The 22,719-nt window shown below is 46.0% G+C and overlaps 1 protein-coding gene and 1 long non-coding RNA gene across 6 annotated transcripts; both read right to left on the bottom strand.

Annotated features, from left to right (window-relative positions):
- Positions 1–44: 44 nt before the first annotated feature.
- arfip2a (ADP-ribosylation factor interacting protein 2a) lies at positions 45–7,054 on the bottom strand. Of its 5 annotated transcripts, none has more exons than XM_027017962.3 (9): positions 6,880–7,054; positions 6,328–6,642; positions 4,335–4,443; positions 4,115–4,177; positions 2,587–2,702; positions 2,253–2,474; positions 1,575–1,732; positions 1,149–1,323; positions 45–629 (listed from the first exon to the last, which is right to left on the bottom strand). In XM_027017962.3, the coding sequence occupies exons 2-9, from the start codon at positions 6,421–6,423 to the stop codon at positions 474–476; spliced, it is 1,095 nt and encodes a 364-aa protein (XP_026873763.1). In that variant the 5' UTR covers positions 6,424–6,642; positions 6,880–7,054; the 3' UTR covers positions 45–473. The 5 variants fall into 5 exon arrangements, with proteins under 5 accessions (XP_026873763.1, XP_026873762.1, XP_081556545.1 ...); XM_027017961.3 differs by having other exon boundaries at positions 6,328–6,430; XM_081700419.1 differs by lacking the exon at positions 4,115–4,177 and having other exon boundaries at positions 6,328–7,054.
- Positions 7,055–19,860: 12,806 nt separating this feature from the next.
- Positions 19,861–22,433, bottom strand: LOC118242493 (uncharacterized). The gene is made up of 4 exons (XR_004776871.2): positions 22,305–22,433; positions 20,304–20,395; positions 20,060–20,203; positions 19,861–19,915 (listed from the first exon to the last, which is right to left on the bottom strand). It is a non-coding gene; the product is annotated as an uncharacterized LOC118242493 (long non-coding RNA).
- Between the last annotated feature and the right edge of the window lie 286 nt (positions 22,434–22,719).

The following is a 22,719-nucleotide window of genomic DNA, read 5'->3' as shown; positions in this document are numbered from 1 at the left end:
TGGTCCATTATAATGATCCACTCCAGCATGCACTGCTGTCCATGTTCACACACACACACACACACACACACACACACACACACACACACACACACACACACACACACACACACACACACACACACTCACCAAACAACACTTAATTCTCAGTCTAAATTATAGGTGATTATCCTAGAAGGTGCCTGCCACATATGTGGGCATGTTATACTTTGTTTAACAAAACAAAAAAACAAAAAAAACCCATCCAAAATAATCTCAAAAATCTCAATACAAACACAAAAGATGGGAGCGGAAAGTAAAAACGTCTCACTCCTTTCCGGTTCATCCAAATACAAGCTGGTTTCAAATAAACCAGATCTGCTTTCATGGTGCGTGAACAGCGAAGGCCCTCACCGCCTTCCTGCCCACCAGCTCGGGCCAAAAGCCTCCATGCGTGGGCCGGCCCGTGTCTGCGGAGGCCCGGGGGGGGCACGTCACTGCTCCTCCAGCCAGGACGGACGCTCAGCTCCAGGTCGCCACAGCTTCACGCTGAACTGCCTGAGGGTGTGCTCCAGCTGATGCTGGTTGCCAGCGAAGTAGGCGGAGACTGCATTGTGGAAGAGGAGGAGCTGCTTGTGCATCACCTTCACCTGCCAATGACACGTTAACACAGGCTCATCATTGGTCAGTCTCTTTTCACAGGACCATTGCTGACCAGAGTTTGGATGGCGCACCGTTCCCAGCACAGCGTTAACACCGACATGGTACAGTTGTGGACATGGATGTTCAGCCGCTACAAGTTCACATGGTACAGTAGTTTTGCCTGGGGTTGTTACATGAAGAAGTGTCACTGCCACTTCCAAAATTATCCGGTCCATATTGATCCTGTGGTCAGAAACGGTGCACTGATTAAGGACTAGAGAATCGCTAAGACGAATTGTGTATATCAACAGTTCTACACACTCCAACTGTCTACCCTCAAAATACACCTACACAAAATACACCTAAATGGGGTTTAAAGAAACTGACCTCACGCATTAACCATGAAATCAGTCCGAATTATCGGAACGATTCTCTGATCGACCGATCACCAATACACTGAACTTTAGCGGGCGTTACAGAGCGCCCACGGCAGTGATGACCAGCCATGGACAGCAGATGTCAGATACCTTGTTCTCCTCCAGGAACTTGAGCTTGATGGTGACGTCGCCACGCAGACGCTCGTACTTGTCTCTGTGGACGTGGTAGTCCTGCTGTGCTATCTCGATGCCTGCCAGGGCAGCAGCGTCCCGCGGTCCCACGCTCATCTCCTCCAGGTCTGTCCTGTAGGCGTCGTACTCCAACCTACACTCGCACACACGCACAGATCTCTTCTTAGTGAACATAGTGTGGAAGCATTTTTACAAATATTCCAGCTCCTTTCACACCTGAGTGACTGGTACCCAGAAGAACGTCCTCCAAGGCTAATTAAAAAATGTTAGGGAAAGATCACATGACATGGAAAAAAGTGAACTCAGCCTTTCTGATAAATGGCTTCAAGGGGTAAACACCTCCCTCAGTGTTCGTTCAGAGTGTTACCACTCAGGTTGCTGTACCTTGCGTTCTCGTAAAGCTTGATGGTCATTAGTGTGTCTTCCATGGTTTTGTTGACCAGGGTGTTGATGCTGGACACGAAGAAGTTGATGGCACTCAGCAGGGTCTCCCCATTCTTACACAGCAGCCGCTGGGTCTCTGCATTGTAGCCAAACTCGTCCTGAAAAGGACGAGCATGTAAGTGTCGATACTTCTGAGTGATCCTTGTGCATACTCAATAGTACACTTACTACAGATGATTTAATCTTACTTTAATCTGACTAGATTTACTAATCTAAAAGCAACATTTGGACATTTTTACCATCAATATTATAATCGAAGCATGACTAGAAGCTTAATTAACTACTAACTAGCAGTTCATATTACTCAGTATATATCAAATTCAGCAAATTAGATAAAACCAGATGAACTCTCCTAACAATTCAAAACCGGGGAACAAACCGGGGGACAAACCGAGGGACAAACTGGGGAACAAACCGGGGGACAAACCGGGGGACAAACCAGGGGACAAACCAGGGGACAAACCGAGGGACAAACCGGGGAACAAACCAGGGGAACAAACCGGGGGACAAACCGAGGGACAAACCGGGGGACAAACCGAGGGACAAACCGGGGGACAAACCGGGGGACAAACCGGGGGACAAACCAGGGGACACTGGCAGGAGTGGCAGGTGCTGTACCTGCAGCTCCGGGGACTTCTGGCTGAGGTCGGCGAAGGCGTCACCCAGGGCCTGCTGCGTCTGCACCATGCTGCAGAAGTGCTCAGTGAGCGCCTGGGCCAGACCCAGGACGTGCTCGTACTTCTGCTTGGTGTCGCGCAGCACGTCGATCTGGGCCTCCAGCTCCAGGTCCACGGTGCGGGAGCCGCGCCCGAAGCGCTCCGAGAACATCTGCTTGGTGCACTTTTGGCCCGGTGGGAAGGGCGGAGTGAGGAGAGAGAGGAAAGACAGTCGCTGGCTGATGATTTGCTGTGGTCATTATCTCAGATCGTGCTGGATCAGGAAGGAAACGCACCTTGTAAGTGTTAATGCCCCATTTCTTCATGCTGTCAAACTTTTCCACAGCGATGCCACGCGTGGTCTCCTCAGACATGGAGGATGGGTTGCTGCTACTGGGGTGCATGGCGTGTGCTGGTGGCAAGAGAGGAAGACTGAAGGTCACGCAGACGTGTCGTCTGGAAGACACCTCGACAAGAAGTCAAGAAGAAAAGAGTGGCGGGAATGAAAGGAGGAGTAAGGATGGAGCATTGAGGTTAGGGGTGAAGGTGGGGTTAAAGGTGAGGGTGAGGGTTAAAGGTGAGGGTGAGGGTCAGGGTATGATTGGGGTGAAGACAGGGGTGAGGTTAGGGGTGAAGGTGGGGTTAAAGGTGAGGGTGAGGGTTAAAGGTGAGGGTGAGGGTCAGGGTATGATTGGGGTGAAGACAGGGGTGAGGTTAGGGGTGAAGGTGGGGTTAAAGGTGAGGGTGAGGGTCAGGGTATGATTGGGGAAAGGTTAGGGGTGAAGGTGGGGTTAAAGGTGAGGGTGAGGGTTAAAGGTGAAGGTGAGGGTCAGGGTATGATTGGGGAGAGGTTAGGGGTGAAGGTGGGGTTAAAGGTGAGGGTGAGGGTCAGGGTATGATTGGGGTGAAGACAGGGGTGAGGTTAGGGGTGAAGGTGGGGTTAAAGGTGAGGGTGAGGGTTAAAGGTGAAGGTGAGGGTCAGGGTATGATTGGGGTGAAGACAGGGGTGAGGCTAGGGGTGAAGGTGGGGTTAAAGGTGAGGGTGAGGGTCGGGGTATTGTTGGGGTGAAGGTTGGATGTGAGGGTGTAGTGCGGAGTAAGGCATGGCGAGGTTGGGGTTAAAGGTGCAGTGAGGTTAGGGTCAAAGGCAGCGTGGTGAGGAGGTATGGGTGGGAACAGAGAATACAGTGAGTACACTGTAAAAAAAAAAGTGTTATCGTGAAAACAACGGTAATGATTTCAGAAAAGTAAATAAACAGCAGGAGGAAAAGAAGAATAACAGCAACAATGCTAAGTGATCGGCAAGATTAAGGTGAGGGGTCAAAGGTCGATGGGAACATTTAGCACTGAAAGAGGACAGAACAGGGAACGATGGCAACAGACCATATGAAAGAAAAGGTGAGTTGAATAAGCAATGGAGAAAAATGAGTATATGCTTTACATTGCAGGTCTAGTGCCCCAAAAAGGACTACTTATTCCACATTGCCTTGTTGCTGCACAATCTGCGTTAATCTGAGTTATTTGGCATAACATCATGAAAAAAGCTTGTATATAGCACTGTTCTACAAAACATACAAACATACATGCATACATACATACATACATAAATACATTCATAAGGGAAGTGCAATCTTGTGTTAGTGTTCCCATCATAAACTAGCATGCAGCCAGTATGTCTCTGTCCTCTTTACAGCCTGTGGAAAAGTGACGTGCTTTGTGTAAAAACAAAAAGTCTCAAACATGCTCCTCGCTGATAGAAAGGCAGAGAAAGAATGGGAAAATTCAAGGTATGAAAATCAGCTCATATGGGTGTATAAAAGACACCTGGTTTGGGAGCGTTACCGCATCTTCTTTCAAAATACTCTTCATTGAAAAGTATAGCTGGTCCTAAAAAAATATGTTGGCAAAAAAAAAAAGAAAATAAAGATTTGGACGACAGATGTTGAGCATAACGACTCCCTGCTAATTCTACCTGCCACGATTCTAGACTCGCACCCCAATGACGTGCCCAGTGCCCAGTGTTGGTAAAAGATGCTGCAAACACCTTTAATTGAGCAGGTGGGGATGATGACCTCGGCGGCCGCCCCGTAGCCTCCGGACACGACGCTCGTCTCGTTCAGGTTGGGCCCAGACACCATCACCTGCTGCAGGTCCTGGAGACGATCGAGAGGATATTCGATGGTGTTCAGGTATGTCCTGCCCAGCCTGGCTGGAACAGGTTCAGTCCTGCAGGAGGCTTGGGAAAGGTTCAGTTAACGTCGGGGGATTCGACTTTGCGCATTCCAGCAGATCAGAGTCTACAGCGGGGGTGGCTAGCTTCAATCGTTTAGAACAACTTTATGTTTCTGTTGCTTAAACCTGCTGTTTTTGCTATTTCAGGTAACGCTTGACTTTCCTCATGAAGGGCTTCTCAAGAAGCAGATAGTTTAAGAACGGGAAAGCTGGGAAAAGAAGCCCTCAGCACTACAGGACAACATTCCCCAGTAAAGACTGGTGGCTGGAATACGCCTGATAGCTGGACTCACAGATGACTGTAGAGGTCTCTGTCACAGAAGCCATCAAAACTACCCAATACCCAAACGCATATATATCACCAAAAGTCTTCTGACTCCTGCAGTTTAATTCAGTTTGGGGGGTGGTGTCACCTCTGTCAGTGTCTGCGTGAGATTAGCATGTGGTTTGTTTGGCTAAAAACTGTTTGAAAGAAGCTCTGTGCACACCAGCTGCTGAATGAGACACAGAGCAGCTGTGCTGAACAGGGCAGAGCAAGGTGTTCGCAACACCGCCATCATGGGTTCTGTCCCCAGGAAGCCCAAATGCCATCATAATAATAAACGCTTTTACGTTGCTCTGCATAAGAGGAAAATGCTGAAAATACACAGAACTCAAATGATAAGAAAGGGTGAGTCAGAAATGACATGATTTCCCTATTTCACACATCTGCATATTCTTAGGATGACCGCGGCGGACAGAACAACATACACAACGGCTTCAAGTCCAGAAAAATGTAATCAAAAGAAAACTTCTGCAGACGTTAACAATGATTAACGATGAGTAACAATCATAAGGGCTGGAGGCAGATGGGTGGAGCTGAGAAGCTAAAATGACCAGATTAGGAGAAGCAATTGCTGTGATTGAAACATGTGACGTAATCATCTGAAAACTCCTCCCTAACATTTATTAACTCCTTTGCAAAATGTTTAGACTGCTTATAAGAAAGTTGTTTCCATGCACATTTTGGGAGTATTTAATTGAAGAATTACGACACGTCCACGCTCCTCAGAAACTCAAAGGTAGTATTATAACCGATCTAAGTGCATGCGATAACGACACTGTAACTAATCGGCCTGTTATTCTGTCCCATTCTCACCCCAAGCTGACCTTCCTATTTACTCCGCTGCAGTAACTCACCGAGGCGCACAGCTCACCCAGTTCCCTGATCTTAAACGCAAACACCTACACACACCAGTGCCGGTGCATGGGCAGTGTTTTTTGTTTGTCCTTCACCTTTGGTGCATGACACCGCCATAAGGCTCTCAATAACTCACAGACTCCATACCTTCCTCTCTAAGCTCCAAGAGATGTGTGCAGGTTGTGCAAAACGAGCCATGAAGACAGCAGCATGGCAGCATGAGCGCAGAGGGACAAACCAAGAGGGAATGTCAGTCTGCCACGCGAGACAAATGACACACTGTGACAACAACTGTGGTGAAATGGGATGGTTTACAGAAAGAAAAACCAAAACAAAACCCAGTCACACTAACGTGGAAGACATGGACTGGGGGCACTGTCCCCATGCAGAGTGGTGCGGGCAAAGCAGCTACAAAACGTTTCTTTTTGTAATGTCACAAAATGTCACATCATATGGTAATTAAAAGTTGAGTCTATAGTGACGTGTCTGGTCTTTTTTAATCTTGATGATTTAGACAGCTGACACATCACTGTTTTTTTCATTCTGATATATATGTGTGTGTGTGTGTGTGTGTGTGTGTGTGTGTGTGTGTGTGTGTGTGTGTGTGAGAGACCCAATCACCAACCTGCTCCAGACTGTCATCTTCAGCCGTCCGTGTGTCCCCGTTTCTGTTTATGGGGATCTCCATCGTGGCAGCCTTACTCAGGATGCTGTCCGTCATGGTGGACCTTTACGCGGCACACGCGTGGGAGAACGACACGCTGAGCTGCGCATATACTTGCCGTTTGATTGGAGGCACTTGCAGGAGGAGGAGGAGGACATCGGATAGCTGGCTGCCAGATCTGATAAGTCTAAAGAACCGCCGCTGGATCACAGAGCTGCAGACCATGACACGTCGGCATAGCCGCGACCAGCCGGCGCGCACGTAATCCCACGGCAGCTGTGACACACATGTCCAGCTACACATAACCACCCTAGACTCCAACAAAACCCGGTTTGGTTCACTCTTACGATACGGCTTTACCTTAGGTGCATTTCATATTTAGCTATCTGAAGTGGCCAGCGCCCAAGCCCGTAATCTGCCCTCCTCATCACCATCACCATCTCCTGCAGTGCCAGATTGGCCCGCACCCATCCCTGACCTCATCCCGTAATCCGCGATAACGCGCCTTCTTACCTGTATTCGGCTTTATCATCCAATTCCGTTCAGTTCGGGCTGAAGCCGTTTTGGCAACGTTCTATGGGTGGCTGGATTTAGCCAATAATGAATTTTTAATGAGTGCCGATCAAATCATTTCCACGAGCTATGCTTCCCAATCCGCCTTGCTCCCAAACGCAAATCCTCTCCGTTTTTTCAGGAGCGGAAGTGACGACAGAAGTCATCGCGTTACAGTCGGTTCGGGCTGTATGGCGCTATGCCGCCGTTCTCTTTCTTACTGTAGCCTGCAGCCTAATACATTGGGAAACGATTCGATTAGGAAACCCATTTTACAAAAATGTAAATTAATGTTTAATCAGCCTAAAGAAAAATCTTTTAAGATGAAAGACACTATCGTGCATTTTGTCTAAAAAAAGAAAAACCAAATGGCCACATGGTGTCTCCATCATACCAGGAATACCCGAGAAACGGAGCTGATTGCTAGTTTAGTCAGATCTGTCACGTCATCATTTTAAAAAAGTGACCAAAAGACGATTAGAAGGGGACTGGGGGAGTCCTGTTTGGAATTTATATCACTCACACTAGATAATTCAGACTAAATTATCGGTTACCATGTTCCCCCAAATTAAGAGAGCTGTTTTGTGTCTACTCTGGTTCTTCATAAACATAAAAACAAACACACCGATTCATTATGGAATAGTTAACATGGCTTTGGTGAACTACATGGAATGTATTTCAAAGTTACACAGTTGTTTTAATCGAAAGGTTGCCATGCACCGGCACATGGAGAGCTACAGGTAAAACTGGACAGTATTGAAAGTACTGGAGACTTGAACTGTATTTACCTTCATACTTTTGTGTTTGTGTTTAACACAAGTCTCCTTAAATTGTACTTGCGTTCAGACCAAAACAGCAGAAACCGTACAATTACACCCGTGTTAAAGTTCACGCAGGGGTAACGGATGGTTCGTCGTAAAGTCAACAAGCTTATGAATGTTCATGTGTTAGTTTTGGCCTTAGTAGTACATGTCATGCCGGAAGGTGAGCATGATCTCTATATGCATCATAAACCAACATACTGGGACCTACATCAATATTAATGTCGAAAGAGTATTCCTGCACATTGTATCTCATATTTTCATAGTCTGGGAGGGTTCTGATTTCAAAGAGAATTACTGATACACAAGTGGGTCATCTAATGAAACCAACTGTGTGTCTGTATAAACATCACATATCTTGAATTAAAAACCCTTCATCTGACTGGAGTCTTGGTTTACCCTATCCGGTAGTCTAGTTATACAATAACAATCAGTCAGGAGATCGTGAAAACAACCGAATCCATTTCACACACGATTTTGAGGGGTCAGCGTTCATCCAGGGATTTTTGCAGGACAGTCCTGGGCGTGGGTCTGTTGAGGTGAGCAGCATCTCACATACGGCTTCTTTCCCTTTGAAGGTTTATGGGCTTCGTGATTGAGGTCAAAAGGGTGCAATCATGTTTTTGCCCTGTTGAAATGCATCCCTCAGTCCGCAAGCTTTCACACCCACATCAATATGTGCATGTCAAACGAAAAACCAGTTGCTTCGCTCCCTCGCTCTGAAAAGACATGAGGAGCCCTTTACAGGTGCAGGGAGAGGCTGCCGGAAATCTTTCAGTCATCTGTTATTTATTTATTTAATCTTTCATCCATGACTGGAGATTTTAAAGAACGGTCACAGAATGCGATGAAGGGCACGAAAGACTTAAAGCAGACTTAAAGCAGACTTAAAGCACTGGGCTGGAGCACAGTGGAATCTTTTTTCTTTTTTTTTTCAAACAGGGAAGAAAGATATTTGAGCAGGAGGCCTATAGGTTTATCAGTGGGGCGGGAGGGTAGAATGGAAGACAGCGGGGACGGCACCAGGTTATTACATGGAAACTGGATCTAAGCGGAAGAACATAATCGGTTTAAAGGAGGGCAAATTGTGGTACAGCTTCAGCACTAAATATTTCAAAGGTTGTTCTTAGGCAAGGGGTGAAACACACTGGTAAGGACGCCTTGGACGCGCGCTTTCAACCTTCCACGGTTGTGACATGTGCAAACATGTGGACCAGGGAAACCGCTTCAGGTGGGGATCAGCTCGTTGTTCTCTTCAGTGACTGTGCTTTGGGGTCATTTTCATGATATTTGTTCAAGTATTTCATGATCAGTGCCCGGGCATCGTCACAAAAGCCCCCTTGGTTCTGATCCCCCAGACGCAGGCAGTACACAGACTATATAATCCCAGAAAACAACTAACAAACAAAAAAAGGGCAGATTACTGCTGTTTATGAGTTCTTGGCCGCTGTGTCATTACTCCAAAGGAAACCAATTACAAATGCCGCTCTGTGTTTTTACAATTTACAGCATATGGTCCTGATCTCTTTTTACTGTTTGTAATGTGCAGTTTCAAGCAGTCGCCAGCCTTTTCGGCCATGCCTGTGGTTTAATCAGAGAAAGAGAAATGCCATGTTATGGATTCACAATAGGCGTGACTAAAAAATGAAACACAAATCTTCCCTGGCTACATTATGAATAGAGCATAAACTGATGCATACAAATTTATTAATGCATACACAAAATAGACACATTACCTAAGCTGCTTTCAAAATAGGTGATTGGAAACATTGCAGTTTTACATAGAACAAGACCAGTTATCATCAAGCGCTTGACTTCTGAGTACAGAGAACTGAACTAGGTACAGGTATAGAAAGGCAATACTTTACAATTGACACAAATTACAATTTCAGAATGACCAAGAACCCAAACATCTCAAAGTAGATGTTTTTATATGTACTACAGCCTTTATAGCAGGAATACTCTAAGGGTACATTTTTTTAAAAAAGAACTAAAATAAAATTTGCTTTGGCAGATGAGAAAAAGAGAGATTATTTACTTCATATTTTCTCTCTTCCTTCTTCCTCCAGAGCCTCTGTGTGTAGAGACAGGTCTGACCGTGGGGTTTCACTCTGTCAACTACAGAAGCCTGGTGGGGCCAAAACAGAGATGAAAGCCTTCTGAAATCAACTTACTGCTGACTGTCAAGTATTGGTAGCACATTAAAACATCACTGAATGGAGCCGTTCTTCGCTGGAGAATCTGTGCTCGGACATCAAAGAAACAACGGTGCATTTTGCATTTGACATTGGAAGCTGCTCTTTCTTTGTGCACATAAAAACGCGGTTTATAGCATACTGCAAGCCGGTTCGCGCGCACACTCCGCCTTTGCAGAGGCTCGCACCCGCGCGCGTTTAGGCTGCGTTCAGAGTCCCGCTGCAGCTTTAAGGGTGAAACCGCGCGAGGTTCGCGAGAGCAGCGTGGCCCATGAAACACCGAAAAGAGGGAGCGCACCCGTGCAGGCCGGTAACGTCACCTGCGTAATCAAAAGGACAGATATAGAGAGACCGCAAATAAACGCAGAGCGCTATTTAGGGGTCATAAAGCCTGCCAGGGCTGGTTAGAGGTTTCTCTGAAGTGCTCGTTTAGTTGTGTTGTTTTTTCCTGAGTGCTACCTGTGGTTGGATCACGAGATTTGGTAAACATGGCTAAGCACGCAATAGGGGCGTAATTTAAACGAGTCTTTCCTGGAGATGCATGGGAGAACAGCAGGGAACGATGCATGGGAGAACAGCGGGGAACGATAGGCGTCAGGTGCTCTGAAAGTGAAGCTTTTCCAAAAAAAAAAACCCCTTTTCCTGTGCAGTGTGAAATATCATTTTGACGGTATACAGAAAAAGCAAACGGCATCTCCTTAAACGTGACTATTAAAGTGTCACCCAAGCCCATCTGTATAAGGGGGAGTTTAACCTTGAGGTGTGTGTAGCCTCCGTAATCCCTTCAGATGCAAATGCACAGTAAAATATGCAGTGCTCCTATGCTGATGCCCTTTGGAGAATGCCAGAGTTGCTCTAAGCAGGTGAGGTCTGTCAGGAACAGTGAAGAAGCTACACTACACCCAGATCCACGAGGACTGGCCAGCTTCCAGCGTTCCACTTTAACACTTCACCATATCACCTATAATTCACTTATGGCCTGCAGGCGAAAGGGCATATTTTCAGTGTGTAAAAGAGTGCTTTGGCTGTTTTGATTGTAGTCATTCGTGAAGAAAGAGTGAGAAAAGACCTGCCATGGTCATCGGCTTTGCTTTTTTTGTAATGCCATGGGTGCACCAGATACGCGAATTAAACCAAAAGTGCTATTAAACTAAACTTTGTCATTTTGGATTGCCTCACAACTGATTTTCTGCATGACAGAGGCTTTGAAAAGCGGCATATTTCACGCTGTCATGTCTTATTTGATTCACCGCCAGAAGGTAACGACTGACGTGCCTGTAACGTGCATTCCCTCTTTACCGACATATGACGGCATGCTTATACTCAGGGGCCACACATGACACAACCATATCGCAAAAAGCATAAGCAAACAATTTCAAAACTCTAGGAAACGGGCAATTCAATTTCTTTAAAAGGATGTTTTTCCCCTCGTAATCCCCTTCATTTTAGCAGGTGCTCTACGAGGTTATAGCAAAGAATAATCCACCTCAGCATCGCACATCTTAACCATCGTCTCTGCATGGAAATACTCCCCCCAGCCCCTGTAAATGAGATCCTGTGTAATGTGACTGCTTGACCTGGTCCTGTGTCCTGTCCTCATCTCACAGGAACTTTGCATGCAGGCCTGGACAGCTCATCAATGGCACCCTAGAATCTGCCCCCTAAATGACAGGCATGAGCACAATGTGTTGTCCTCATTTTCAGTTTGCCTACATGTTTTTTGTTTTTTTTTTGGTTGCTCTGCAAAAAAAAAAGCAAAAAAAAAGCTGTATGAATCTTTTTTTTTTGTATCACACCAAGCATATGACCATCAATGTTGCTCTAGCCCCTCACTGTCCGCCACCGTCCGGCACTCCTGTGAGTCCCACTAGTTTCGCCAGCCTGCAGACTTCCTGATGCATTTTTACAAGGGCTCTGCTAAATTCTACAAGGCACTTATTGTGAAATGTTATTGCCATCTTATAAAGAGGATTGCAAGACTGCAAGATTGCAAGGCACACAGGTGTGTGAAAGAAGCAAACCCTTTCTCCTTTTAATGTCCTGACACTATAATCACAGCAATTTGGAAGCTTGCCGGCCTGCCTCCTGTTATTGTGCTTCTGAAAGGAAATGCACTTTTCACAGCCTGCCCGCATATGTTCCGTTCATAATTATTACTGCATATTCACACACTAAGAGAACTGACAACTCACTTCATAAATGAGCGCATCTCTCCCGTGCTCCACTGCAAGATATCTACAGGTGATGATCTATGATTGGCTTTGTTCCCCCAAAGCTCAGTCTAATTATTATACAAACAGCATCTGCACCAAACTAATAGGTAGTCCAAAAAAAACAAAAAAAAACAACCAGCTAAATCCTTTTTAAAAAAAAATCTGGGCCAAAATGCGAAAACATCTCCAGACTCCATTATTGTCCATTACTGTGCATTACTGTCCATTTTACACCACCTTCCATGGTGGCTCTAGTTTGTCATGGCCATTATAATCTGGCTGTTATATGATGACAGAGTGACAAAGAGCAGCGTCAGGTCTGCCGGCAGCAGCCGAGTTTTAAACAGATGACTTCAACAGGCCGCATGCCCGTTCCGGTGCCGGTTAGCCGTTGATAGCCCGTGACCTAGTCCGATTCTCGGAGCGTACAAAACTCCTGTATCCCTGTCGATCTCCTCTTACCTCTCCTCTTCCCGAGCGGACTCGCGCATTCCTCCTCAACCCCATTCAGAGCAGCGCAGTGAGGGCCAGGCTGGTATTTTCCGCAAGGAAATCTTTCCATCTTTCCCGTGGGATTCCAGAACCGTGCGCAGCGCACCCCAGCGGCCTGTTTCGATGGCCACGCGTGACCTAGGCCATGCAGACTCATGTCCTCCTCTACCTCTGTCACCCAGAGCCCTTTACATCTCACGCCGCTGTTGTGCTTGGCCGCGGAAGGCAGGCACTCCACGGGTTGTGCTGAGTCTCCGTAGAGTCACCCAGAGTCTGCTCTCATCCCTGCGAGAGATAAAAGAGGAATTATTCCTGTTTTCAAAGCATTGGAACATCTTTAGATACTTTTCTATAAATCATCTGTCTGTTTTGTGTTCTTGTACATTTGAATGCACTCCCTTCAATGTAAATGAAGCTGGCTTGTTGCTCTTATTATGTGCCTCCAGTATGAAATGTTTCTTTGGCCTTGGTTACACATGCACTTGATCCAAGCTAGGAGAAGACTCTTATTTTGAATTCTATGAATCCTTTCAGAGTGTCTGTGTACTTTTTTGAACTTTTTCCCTTCTACACATCCTTTTAAAAAAACTTTTCTCTGGATAAGAGTGTCAGCCAAACGACCAGGCTAAGCAAAAGTCATATAATTCAGCACTGGTTATGCTGTGGTTTCTAAAGTGATTCATGTTTTGAATGGAATAATAATCAAACAGATGTCAGGGTTGATGAGATTAAAGTATGTATTTGGGCACCAATGAGTAAGGTATACTTTTTGGCTGGAACCAACTCACTCCTAGTGAGTTAATGGAACAACTAAGTGTGGCAAATGTTTAAAGGTTTTATTTGTGGCTCTGTGGTATGGCAATGGCTATCACACTAGTGCTCACCGTGTCTCCAAAACAGAATGGAAAAGTCGAAGATAAGAGATCTCGTCTGCTGATCAAATGTCCGTGTCATTTTTGCCTGGTGTCTATAGAGACCAAAATACTGCTTTGAATCATTACATTTGAGGTACCATTGAGTGTTTCCAAAAGTTTAAAACATTGGGAAGCTTTTTCATGGTGATATTTTCAACGTCTGAATCCCAGTTTGACCAATAAAAAGGGAAAAGTCTTACATTAAGTTATCTATTGCTCTGGGGGAGCTACCTATCTTCTTACCTGGCTTCTACTTGAGATTTCTTGGCCAAGCAACACATGACCAATATTTGTTTTAAAATATGAAATGATTTTTTGGACTTGCATAACAGTGAAGTGAAACAATAACAGAATTTGATTCCACAGAAGATTAAATTAGCATTCTTTGCATTAATTTTGCGACACTGGGGTGGTCCAGGGGCGTAGGTGTTGGACTGCCTAAGCCAGGAGCTGAATCTGAGGCGAAGTGTTTATATGTTTCACACCCACACCCATACACACACACTCACCCACCCACATACACCCCCCACTGTGTTCAAAACCTGTTGCCAAAGGCTAATCAAGGATAAAAATTCAGTTGCCATGCGTACAATGCAAAAGCGGGTCCTTTGACTTTTTAGAGATTTTCCAAACCAGCCGCTGCAGGCTTCAGAATGTGGTTCCAAGCAATCCAAAGTATGCCTTTGTAAACAAGCATCTATGGGACATTTCTTTTCTACACCTCACAGCCATCTCTGGAAGCTATTTATAAGCAGCTATCACTGTCAGTTCAAGTGGGGAGCTTTTGAAAGAACCCGAAAGGTTCTAATCGCTGCCCGCTGCATTGCTTCCATCTGGGATCCGCGCTGCTTTTTGTGAGGGGCACCCCGAATTCCGTTCACGCCAGCAGCCCGCTAAATCAATTTAGCCCTCCTCTGTAAAGGGATAAAAAAAAAAAGAGAATCAGTTACCCTCGTGATGGGTGATGTCTGGCACAGGCTGAACGCAAAGGGGGGGGGTGGGGGTGACCTCTTTTCCTTTTTTCCCAGCGGAGCAAAAAGAAAATGGCAATTCCTGAGGGAGCCATGAATAAGATTTGTGCAGCGCTATGGGGGGGCCCTGTAGCTGTTGTCTGGGTGGGTTTGAGTCTCCCAGTGCGAGAGGGTGCCTTGCTGCTGTTCGTGATGATGAATGCCTTCCACGCGCATGCTGGGTTATGTGCCCTGGCAGACTTTGTCCGGTGCCACCCCCACGTTTGCTTTCCTTGGTCCAGGCTGCCAGATGCCCATCGTGCCAATCTCGATGGCTTCACAATCATGAAACGCATATGATACAATATAGCAGTAATTGCGTTACCCATGGTGGACCACCTGGGAGGAGTCTGCTGTGAATCGTGTAATAACAGCAGTATAAATGGATAAATTATATCTGGACTTTGAAGATAATTGCATCGTATCTGGGCTTCTTGCTTTGTGGTAATGAGCTAAATGTTCTCTCATATTAACAGTGACAAGCGTTGGCTTGAACAGAGCACATATATTAGGTGCGGTGTTCACGAAAGCTACAATACCTTGTTATTGATCATTCCAGCAAAGATGAACAGAGGAACACATTAACCACTTCCTAGCATTCCAGTTGCAGTTTTCTTCCCAACCTTGCAAACATTTCAATCACTGCATTGAAATAAAAACTGTCTGCTGCAGTAGTTAGAGATCATAACAGCTTTGATGGAAAAGGAAAAGATCTTCCGAACGAACAGACCTGCAAGTCTTTGGCTAATACCCACAGCATCTTTACAGAAAGTTTTAAGATTAATGACGTCTTCCTAATTCAGACAATTGTGATCTTTACTTTTCTGGGCTGCGACTAACAGAGACAAGGGCTGTCACAGACAAACAAACGAACCCTCGTTTAGTGCCGCAGTAAACCAAACACTTGCGTGCACCACCTGTGGACCAACAACTATGAAAACATCTGAAGACACAACATGTTTTATTACTCAGACTCACCGTACCGTATGCGGCTACAGAGTGGAACGGCGCGGGAGGATGGGGTGTGTGGAGTGAAAGCAGATGAGCTCAGCCTGTTTTTCACTTCAGCTCCACTGCTCTCGTCTGGCCGCTGTATTTGAGCTGGGTAATGGCCAGGGTTACTAAAACACGTAGTGCTTCACCACCACGGCCTAATTCGCATCCATTTTCAATGACAACCATAATGCGCTTAGACGGGCCAGCACAGAGCGCAGCTAAACATAACGTGTGCTCTCCGTTCTTTATGTTGAGGGTATGGTTATGACGCTGGGGTTGGCCAAAACTGTCCGAGGTATTCCTTGATTGTAGCCCACGGGCCTCAGGATTTTTTTTTTTCAATTTATTTATTTTTTGCTAAAACAAGTCCAGTTGTTCATAATCTACCTGAGCTGTACACAGGAGGCCGTGGGCTATGAAAGGTTGGACTGCAGCTGAGTGTGTGGATTTGCAGTAATGTGCTTTGTGTGTAGCGCCCAGATTCCCTGGTTTGCAAAGGCCATTCAAAGCAAAGCACAACAAATAACACCAGACTCGTGTAAATTCGTCATCAAAACATTCTGTGCACTTTTAACGGAAACTTGCAACCCCTCACGTAATGTGTTCTTTTTTTTGCCCACATGTCTGTATGCCAGCTCACTCCAAAGTTCCCTGTTAGAATGGTAGAATCTGAAATTATTTCCTTTATCAGACAGTAGAAGAGCAGCATGTGATGTTTCTAAGAGGTTCAAAAGCCTGCATTTTTAGTTGAGTGACAGATGTAGCTTTCCCCCCCCAAACCCCTGTGCCCCACCCCTACACCAATTATGCTTGGTTCCTGCACTGGAACATGGCAACTCTCCATAATACCTGGCAGTGTAAAGGTCAGGAAAGTGGCGAGCTGCACTGGAGATGAGAGCGTGCAAAGTACTGCCTCACCTTTGCCAGGCTTTACAAGCGCCTGTGAGATCTCCGAGAGTGTTTGACAGGAACCTGGGATCGCTTAACAGGCCTTAGACCAGGGTGTACTATAAATGCTTGCCACGTCTTCCTTTGTTTTTCCCATGGTGCTGGCAAAGAAATGAAGGCTACCATGTGAAAGCCTGTGTGTGTGTGTGTGTGTGTGTGTGTGTGTGTGTGTGTGTGTGTGTGTGTGTGTGTGTGATTGTGTGTGTGTGTGTGTGTGTGTGTGTGTGTGTGTGTGTGTGATTGTGTGTGTGTGTGTGTGTGTGTGTGTGTGTGTGTGATTGTGTGTGTGTGTGTGTGTGTGTGTGTGTGTGATTGTGTGTGTGTGTGTGTGTGTGTGTGATTGTGTGTGTGTGTGTGTGTGTGTGTGTGTGTGTGTGATTGTGTGTGTGTGTGTGTGTGTGTGTGTGTGTGTGTGTGTGTGAGAGAGAAAGAGAGAGAGAGAGAGAGAGAGTCTTGATAAAAGTTATGCTTACATGGTCACAATACAATTATTATATGAAAGGTGGTGCAAATTCCTTGCTCTATTATTTGTATTGAGGGATGCCAGAGTTTAACCTGTTATATTTTAGATTAAAAAAAGACTGAAAAATGGGGTTTCTGTCTCACGAAGCTTGTTGCCCAGAAATAACGTTCTTGTCTCACTTTATCACTTGAAGTGACTGGGTCGGACTCTGTGGTCTACTTTCCATTTCCAACAACAGGAATAAGCTCCAAGTATTCAGAAAGGTTGCTGATCTGCTGGCCACACTGTTGGTAAGCACCATGCTAGAGTCGCACTTTTTGCACAAGACCGCTGTTTTGTTTTTTTTCTGACGACGGGTTTGTGGTGTCTGAGATGCTCGGTAGCTCCTTTCCAGAGGTGGAACATGAGAAATTACACATGCTATATTTTATTGACTTTGCCGGAGTGCGTTGCCCAGACTTTTCGGGGTGTTTGACAACTCTGTGACAACTCTGCATAAACCTATATAAACTCCACTGCCATTCAATAAATAATGTCCAGTTTAATATTCATTTGATACGTACTGGTTACATGCAGCAAATGTCCTCCTTCAGAAACGACTGTTTATACTGTTTGTACTTGCTCACTAAAGCCCTGCAGGGAACCTTTCCTGAACTTCTAGGCTTGATGTCCACATTGTTCAGCGATGGCCTTTCTTGCTGCTTTAATTCCACACGGGAGAGCGGTGCTGACCACCGGACAAAGCTGCGGCCGATACTTGCCCTTCTAAACCAAAGGTTTTGTGAACCCAGACCATGCCTCCAGTTTACCGAGTGTGGTTTGAGGAGTGATTGCAAAACAAAACCAAAGAAGGGGGAAAGAAAGAACCCAGTGAACTTGGGCCAGAGCGAAAGCCGGCGTCGGCGCTTTGCCTCACGGAGGAGCTGGGGGGTGTGTGGGGGGGGGGGGGTTATGGGCATCGGATACTTGGAGGCAGAGGGGCAGGAGAGGTCAGGGAGGCCCAATCGCAGAGAAAGGTAACGCTGAGAGAGGACTAAATCAGTGGGAGGAGTTTCATGCCAGCTATCTCTCCCAAACTCCATTTGTGGTTAGGGGTAAGACAAAGGTTAGTAACTTCAGAGGCATGAGAGGTTTGGACACCTTTTGACTGAACAGTTTTTTTTTTTTACTGTGTGTTTTGAAATAAACTTTTTTTTTCTTAGACTGCTCAAAGCAGGTCTGGGAAATGTCGTACTGATTTGTTTTCTGTCCACAGTTGTTTGCTCTCATGAAGAACTTTTCGCTTCTTTGTTCTGCCTGACGAATTTCTTCACCGTTAATGAATTCTGTTTAATACCTACTGTCTCAAAATAAAAAGAGCATGACAATGCTAGAGTAGCAATAGAAACTAGGCTGCTGAGAAGAGCCATTTGTGCTGATCTGAGAACAGTTTTTTTTCTTTCTTTGATGGTCAAAGCTTAAGGAAGCAGAGCTATACATTAGCATCAATCAGTTTCCGTAGTAACAGACACTATGGAATTGCACCTGCCCTATATTTCATGGTGCACAGCAGTTTGTCATCTGTAACTTGGTCGTGGAAAGTGACGCCAGGTTTTGACAAAGCCGGCCTGTTCTATAATAATTTATAAACACCCATATTTTCCTAAATGCAGTAAATGGATTACCTGACCATACAAGTGAATGACTTACAGCACGGTCACACACAAGACTGCGCAATAAGTCATTTAAAACCTCTCAGCTTTTCTCATTATGCAAACAATGAAAAGAGAGGGCCAGAACAATGGGCTGTGTGAGTACGAGTGAGATGAGAGCATGGTCAGAGGGGTAGAAATGTATGTGACAGGCTTGGATATGTTAAAGATGAATCATTTTTTTTCTCTTGTTCTGTGTCCTTTCTTTGTTTTGTTTTGTTTTGTTTTTTGTTTTTGAGGTTTTTTCGAAGAATCACTTTTTCCGCTCCCCAAGTCATATTTAAACCATCGGCTGAATCGCCATACACATGTGGCCCATAAGTCGTAGTTGTCTTCGCATGGGAAACGCATCTACCTCCCTTTCGTTAGTGGAGCTGGCCAGGCTGCTCCTCATGTTGGCTGAGCAGTTCCACACATTGGTTAAAGCGCGGGGGGGGGGGGGGATGTTTCTCGTCTTACGCCAATGCGATCGTTCGTGTCTCGTCCTACGCCAACACCATTGTCAGTTCTCTCTGCAGCCCACCCTGCCTGCCTGCCCTCTATGCTTCTGCCCCCGAGACTGCCCCCCCACCTCCATAAACCAGAACATAGTGGTGCCGACGCAGGCGGCTCGGAGGAAAGCCCGGCCGGTGTTTAGTATCCTTCGGAAAATCAAAGATGCCTTTAAGCGATTTTGCATGTAAAGGAGCTCCGTTCTGTGGTCCGAACCTTTAATTCTAACCTTTAGTTAGAACCTCCACGGAAATGGTTATAAAAGCTTGGCTGTGCGTCAAGTACGGCGTGCTGTAAAAATGTAGCAGATGTATGCTCTACATTTCCCCTGTATTATCACAAAAACATTTTCACTTGTGAATTTGGCAGTAAAGCATGTAGGAGTCCAGAAACCTGTTTTATGACTATTTCTAGACAGCGTAAAATGGGCTCTCCGAGCACGCTTTGGCGTAAATGTGTTTTTAATTTGTTGATCACAGCTGAAAAGCCAAGGCCCGAGGGCCACGGATAGCCGACAAGTTCATTAAGAAAGATTAAAAAGAGATCAGAGCTAAGCGAAGTCCCCCCTGAGGCTGTGGGGAGCAACATCCTGATCTCCAGAGTCATGCACTCCTTGCTGACGTTTAAAAAGCTTTTATGACAAAAAAAAGCAATTATGACATCATTCAGCACTTGCTTTTGCTCAGTAGTCAGGTGTCAGGTAAAATGAGCTGGGTGTTAATGTAGGTCAAATATTTCAAAACCTGTGTGAAACGTCTTGGTCTTGTGGGGAGAAAAGATGAGGGAAAGAGACAGCAAGACACACATGCACACACACATGGTGAGAGAGAAGGAGATAGCGATTTAAATCCTTTAAAATAAAGGTTTAAATAAACTGTTACACAGAGTATTCAAGCTATTACTCACCACCTTAAGGTGGCCTAACTTTATTGGGATCCCTGGTTCAGTTTATTATGGAATCGGGACACTGCTGCAAGGAGTCTTGAACAATTAGCACCATCGTGTGAGCATCTCCAAGAGCCTGCAGGAAGACCGCGGGACCAGAGCAGCCTACAGGAGAAAGCAGGTGTCTCAAGAAGTTTGCGGGAATCCAGAATCTTTTCCGTATGGCCTTCATAAATATTCCAGAAATGCAATTTGTTTGACGCACCAAATCACTGGACGGCCCCCACGTTTGATTTTCACGAGGAGCTGAGAAGGAGACCGTGCAGGGAGGACCCATGCCACATCTGTCCGCCAACACTGGCAGCAGTGAAGGGAAAGCAGAGAGGTGAAATAAAAGCAACCAGATTTCACCATATTTCAGGATTAGTGTGTAGGAAGGAACTGAGGTTGCAAAAGATGACAAATGCAAGATAGATTAAAAAAAACAGGTAGATATAAAATAGACAGAACACCATTTTAAATGTGGGAAGGGGCTAACCACAGGCAACATTTAAAAAGAAAAAAGGCGGCTGTACAAAACCCCATAAACTTTCAAACCTTTCCAGAGGGTGATTCGATGATAAAAGCCTGTAAAAACAGGTGGACTTATTTTGAATGGATATTCATTAGCTGGGCCATTTCCTGCACCTGTCCGCTGGGTCCGTGGCCTGCAGGTCTCGTGCGTGGGTTACGATGCCTGCACATTTAGCGAATCCCCTCACTCGGACCGTGCAAAACAACACTTTCTCTGAAGAGAGAACAGAACTGAGCCTCCTCTCCTCAGGTCTCCCCCTCGCTACTCACTGTCGAGGAGGCACTGGAAGCTGTCTGTGTTCACCCCATCCATCTCACCCTCCCCCAGCCTGAGAGGCCTGGCCGAGTGTGAGAGCCAGAGAACCACAGAGACAAGGAACTAAAGAAAATAACTGGCACTTGCACCAGCAAGGTTAGATCAACAGAGCAGCAACTCAAGAATAACAATGTGACAAAAAAGGACTTCCTTTTCAAAGGCTATGGAGCTTTTTTTTGGGGGGGGGGTGATATATATATTTTTAATTCATTTTCTTGATTATTTTTGTTTTGTTATGGGAGAGTGTATGATTGATATGTAGGTAGTAGCGGGGAAAGCAGTACACCTTAACCATTTATCACTCAGTTCAACAATTTCCTCATTAAACTCTCAACAAGGTCCTCATTAAACGCTCCAGCCCGATTCCAAGGAGCGACTCTGTCGGCATTTGAAACATTGCGCAGGCATTGTCCGCGGAGACGACACCATGACCTCGTGGCATCGGCAGTGGAAGTGGCACGTCCAGGGCCGCTGGTCAGCCTGTTTTAAAATAAACGGCGAGCGTGGCAAGCGTGGCGAGAGCTGTGGCCGTAAACAGCGCCTCGCCTGAGGCCTCAGCCAATGGCTGGCTGCATCCAGTCAGTGGAACGCTGTGGGCTTTTCAGGGCTTCCATGGGTAAAAAAAAAAGGGAAACAGATCCTCTTGGTAACTACAGAGGAAACTGCGTCATCACTGGATGCCAAGAGCTCACGTGGGACCTGCTGACTACCGGCCGAGCCAATATGTCCATCCTCCCCTTACTCAGAGTGCTGAATCTTCCGTGGAAAATTAGTCCAGGCAAATATCAGTCAGAGAAATCAACCTGCCCTCAGTAAACATGTTTGGTTCCATGTGTCTGTTTGCATCCACAATCACACAAGGTTTAGTACCCAAAATTAATTTATGATTGAATGGAACAGATATGTTCGCTACAAGGAAACTGTAACTCCACATTCACTGTGAATGCTGGTGTTGTCCAGTTTTTGAAGGTTTGGTTGTAACTGATGACATCATAACCTAGCCGAGTATGCGTGTGTAAATAGTCCATTTAAAAATTTGACTTTGCCAAAAACAAAGGGTAATCTTTGCAATGATCTGTTAAACAATTATTTCATCTTTAGGGGTGTATTGGATTTTCTGGAAAACTATGCTGCATTCATAAGATATGATTAAGATGTCTTAGAACAACTTTCCGCAAATCAAGAGTCTAAATGATGAGACTTAAACCACAGACGGGGCTAAAACCTCTCGCTGAATCTGGCCCCATCGGATCGCTGTATTCCTCCTAGGTCCTTTGACTCAGCAATGCATCTTCGGAAAAGTCAATTACGTAGAGGACTAGGCTGCATTAGAGAGTGGCCTAAGTGCTTTTTACTCTGACAGCAGGACGTACTTACAGAAAGGAAGGGTCCAGTTCAGCAGCGTGTCCCGCTGACATCATGTCAGCAAGAAGCCGAACGACAGTCCGAACGGAACGTGCCAGGCTTCCTGCTAGCGAGAACGGGCCGCGAGCGCGCGGCACCTCCGTCTCGTCCTGCTGGACGGCGAGAGAGGCCCGGAAAGGCAAGCGGAGCGAAACAATACAGACGAGTGTGGAAGCCTGAAACGCACGCAGCTGGCAGTGCTAATGAGAACCAGCCTGCGGGTGGTTGCTAAGTGACAGGGGCTAAGCAGCGAGCCCGGAGCCCGGGCCGCGGTTGCTTACCTCCCCAGCTTTGGCCACCCTCCTTTCCCCACCGCAGTGTTGCTCTCCCTGGCAGGCCAAAACAAGGCGGCAGGGCGGCTCAAAATGAGAACCAGATCCCCATCCAC

The sequence above is a fragment of the Electrophorus electricus genome, chromosome 17 (assembly GCF_041902795.1).
Source record: "Electrophorus electricus isolate QZ-2024a chromosome 17, ASM4190279v1, whole genome shotgun sequence".
In the NCBI taxonomy this organism is placed as follows: Eukaryota; Metazoa; Chordata; class Actinopteri; order Gymnotiformes; family Gymnotidae; genus Electrophorus; species Electrophorus electricus.
Note: the sequence above shows the minus strand (reverse complement) of the source record. Positions and strands in the feature narration are given on the sequence as shown.

Excerpts from the sequence above, each read along its gene's own strand:
- arfip2a (XM_027017962.3), bottom strand. The coding sequence starts at position 6,423 with ATGACGGACAGCATCCTGAGTAAGGCTGCCACGATGGAGATCCCCATA. Across the intron at positions 2,703-4,114 it reads CGGTAACGCTCCCAAACCAG|CACACGCCATGCACCCCAGT; the intron begins GTGTCTTTTATA and ends TCTTGCCACCAG. Across the intron at positions 1,324-1,574 it reads AAGCTTTACGAGAACGCAAG|GTTGGAGTACGACGCCTACA; the intron begins GTACAGCAACCT and ends GTGCGAGTGTAG.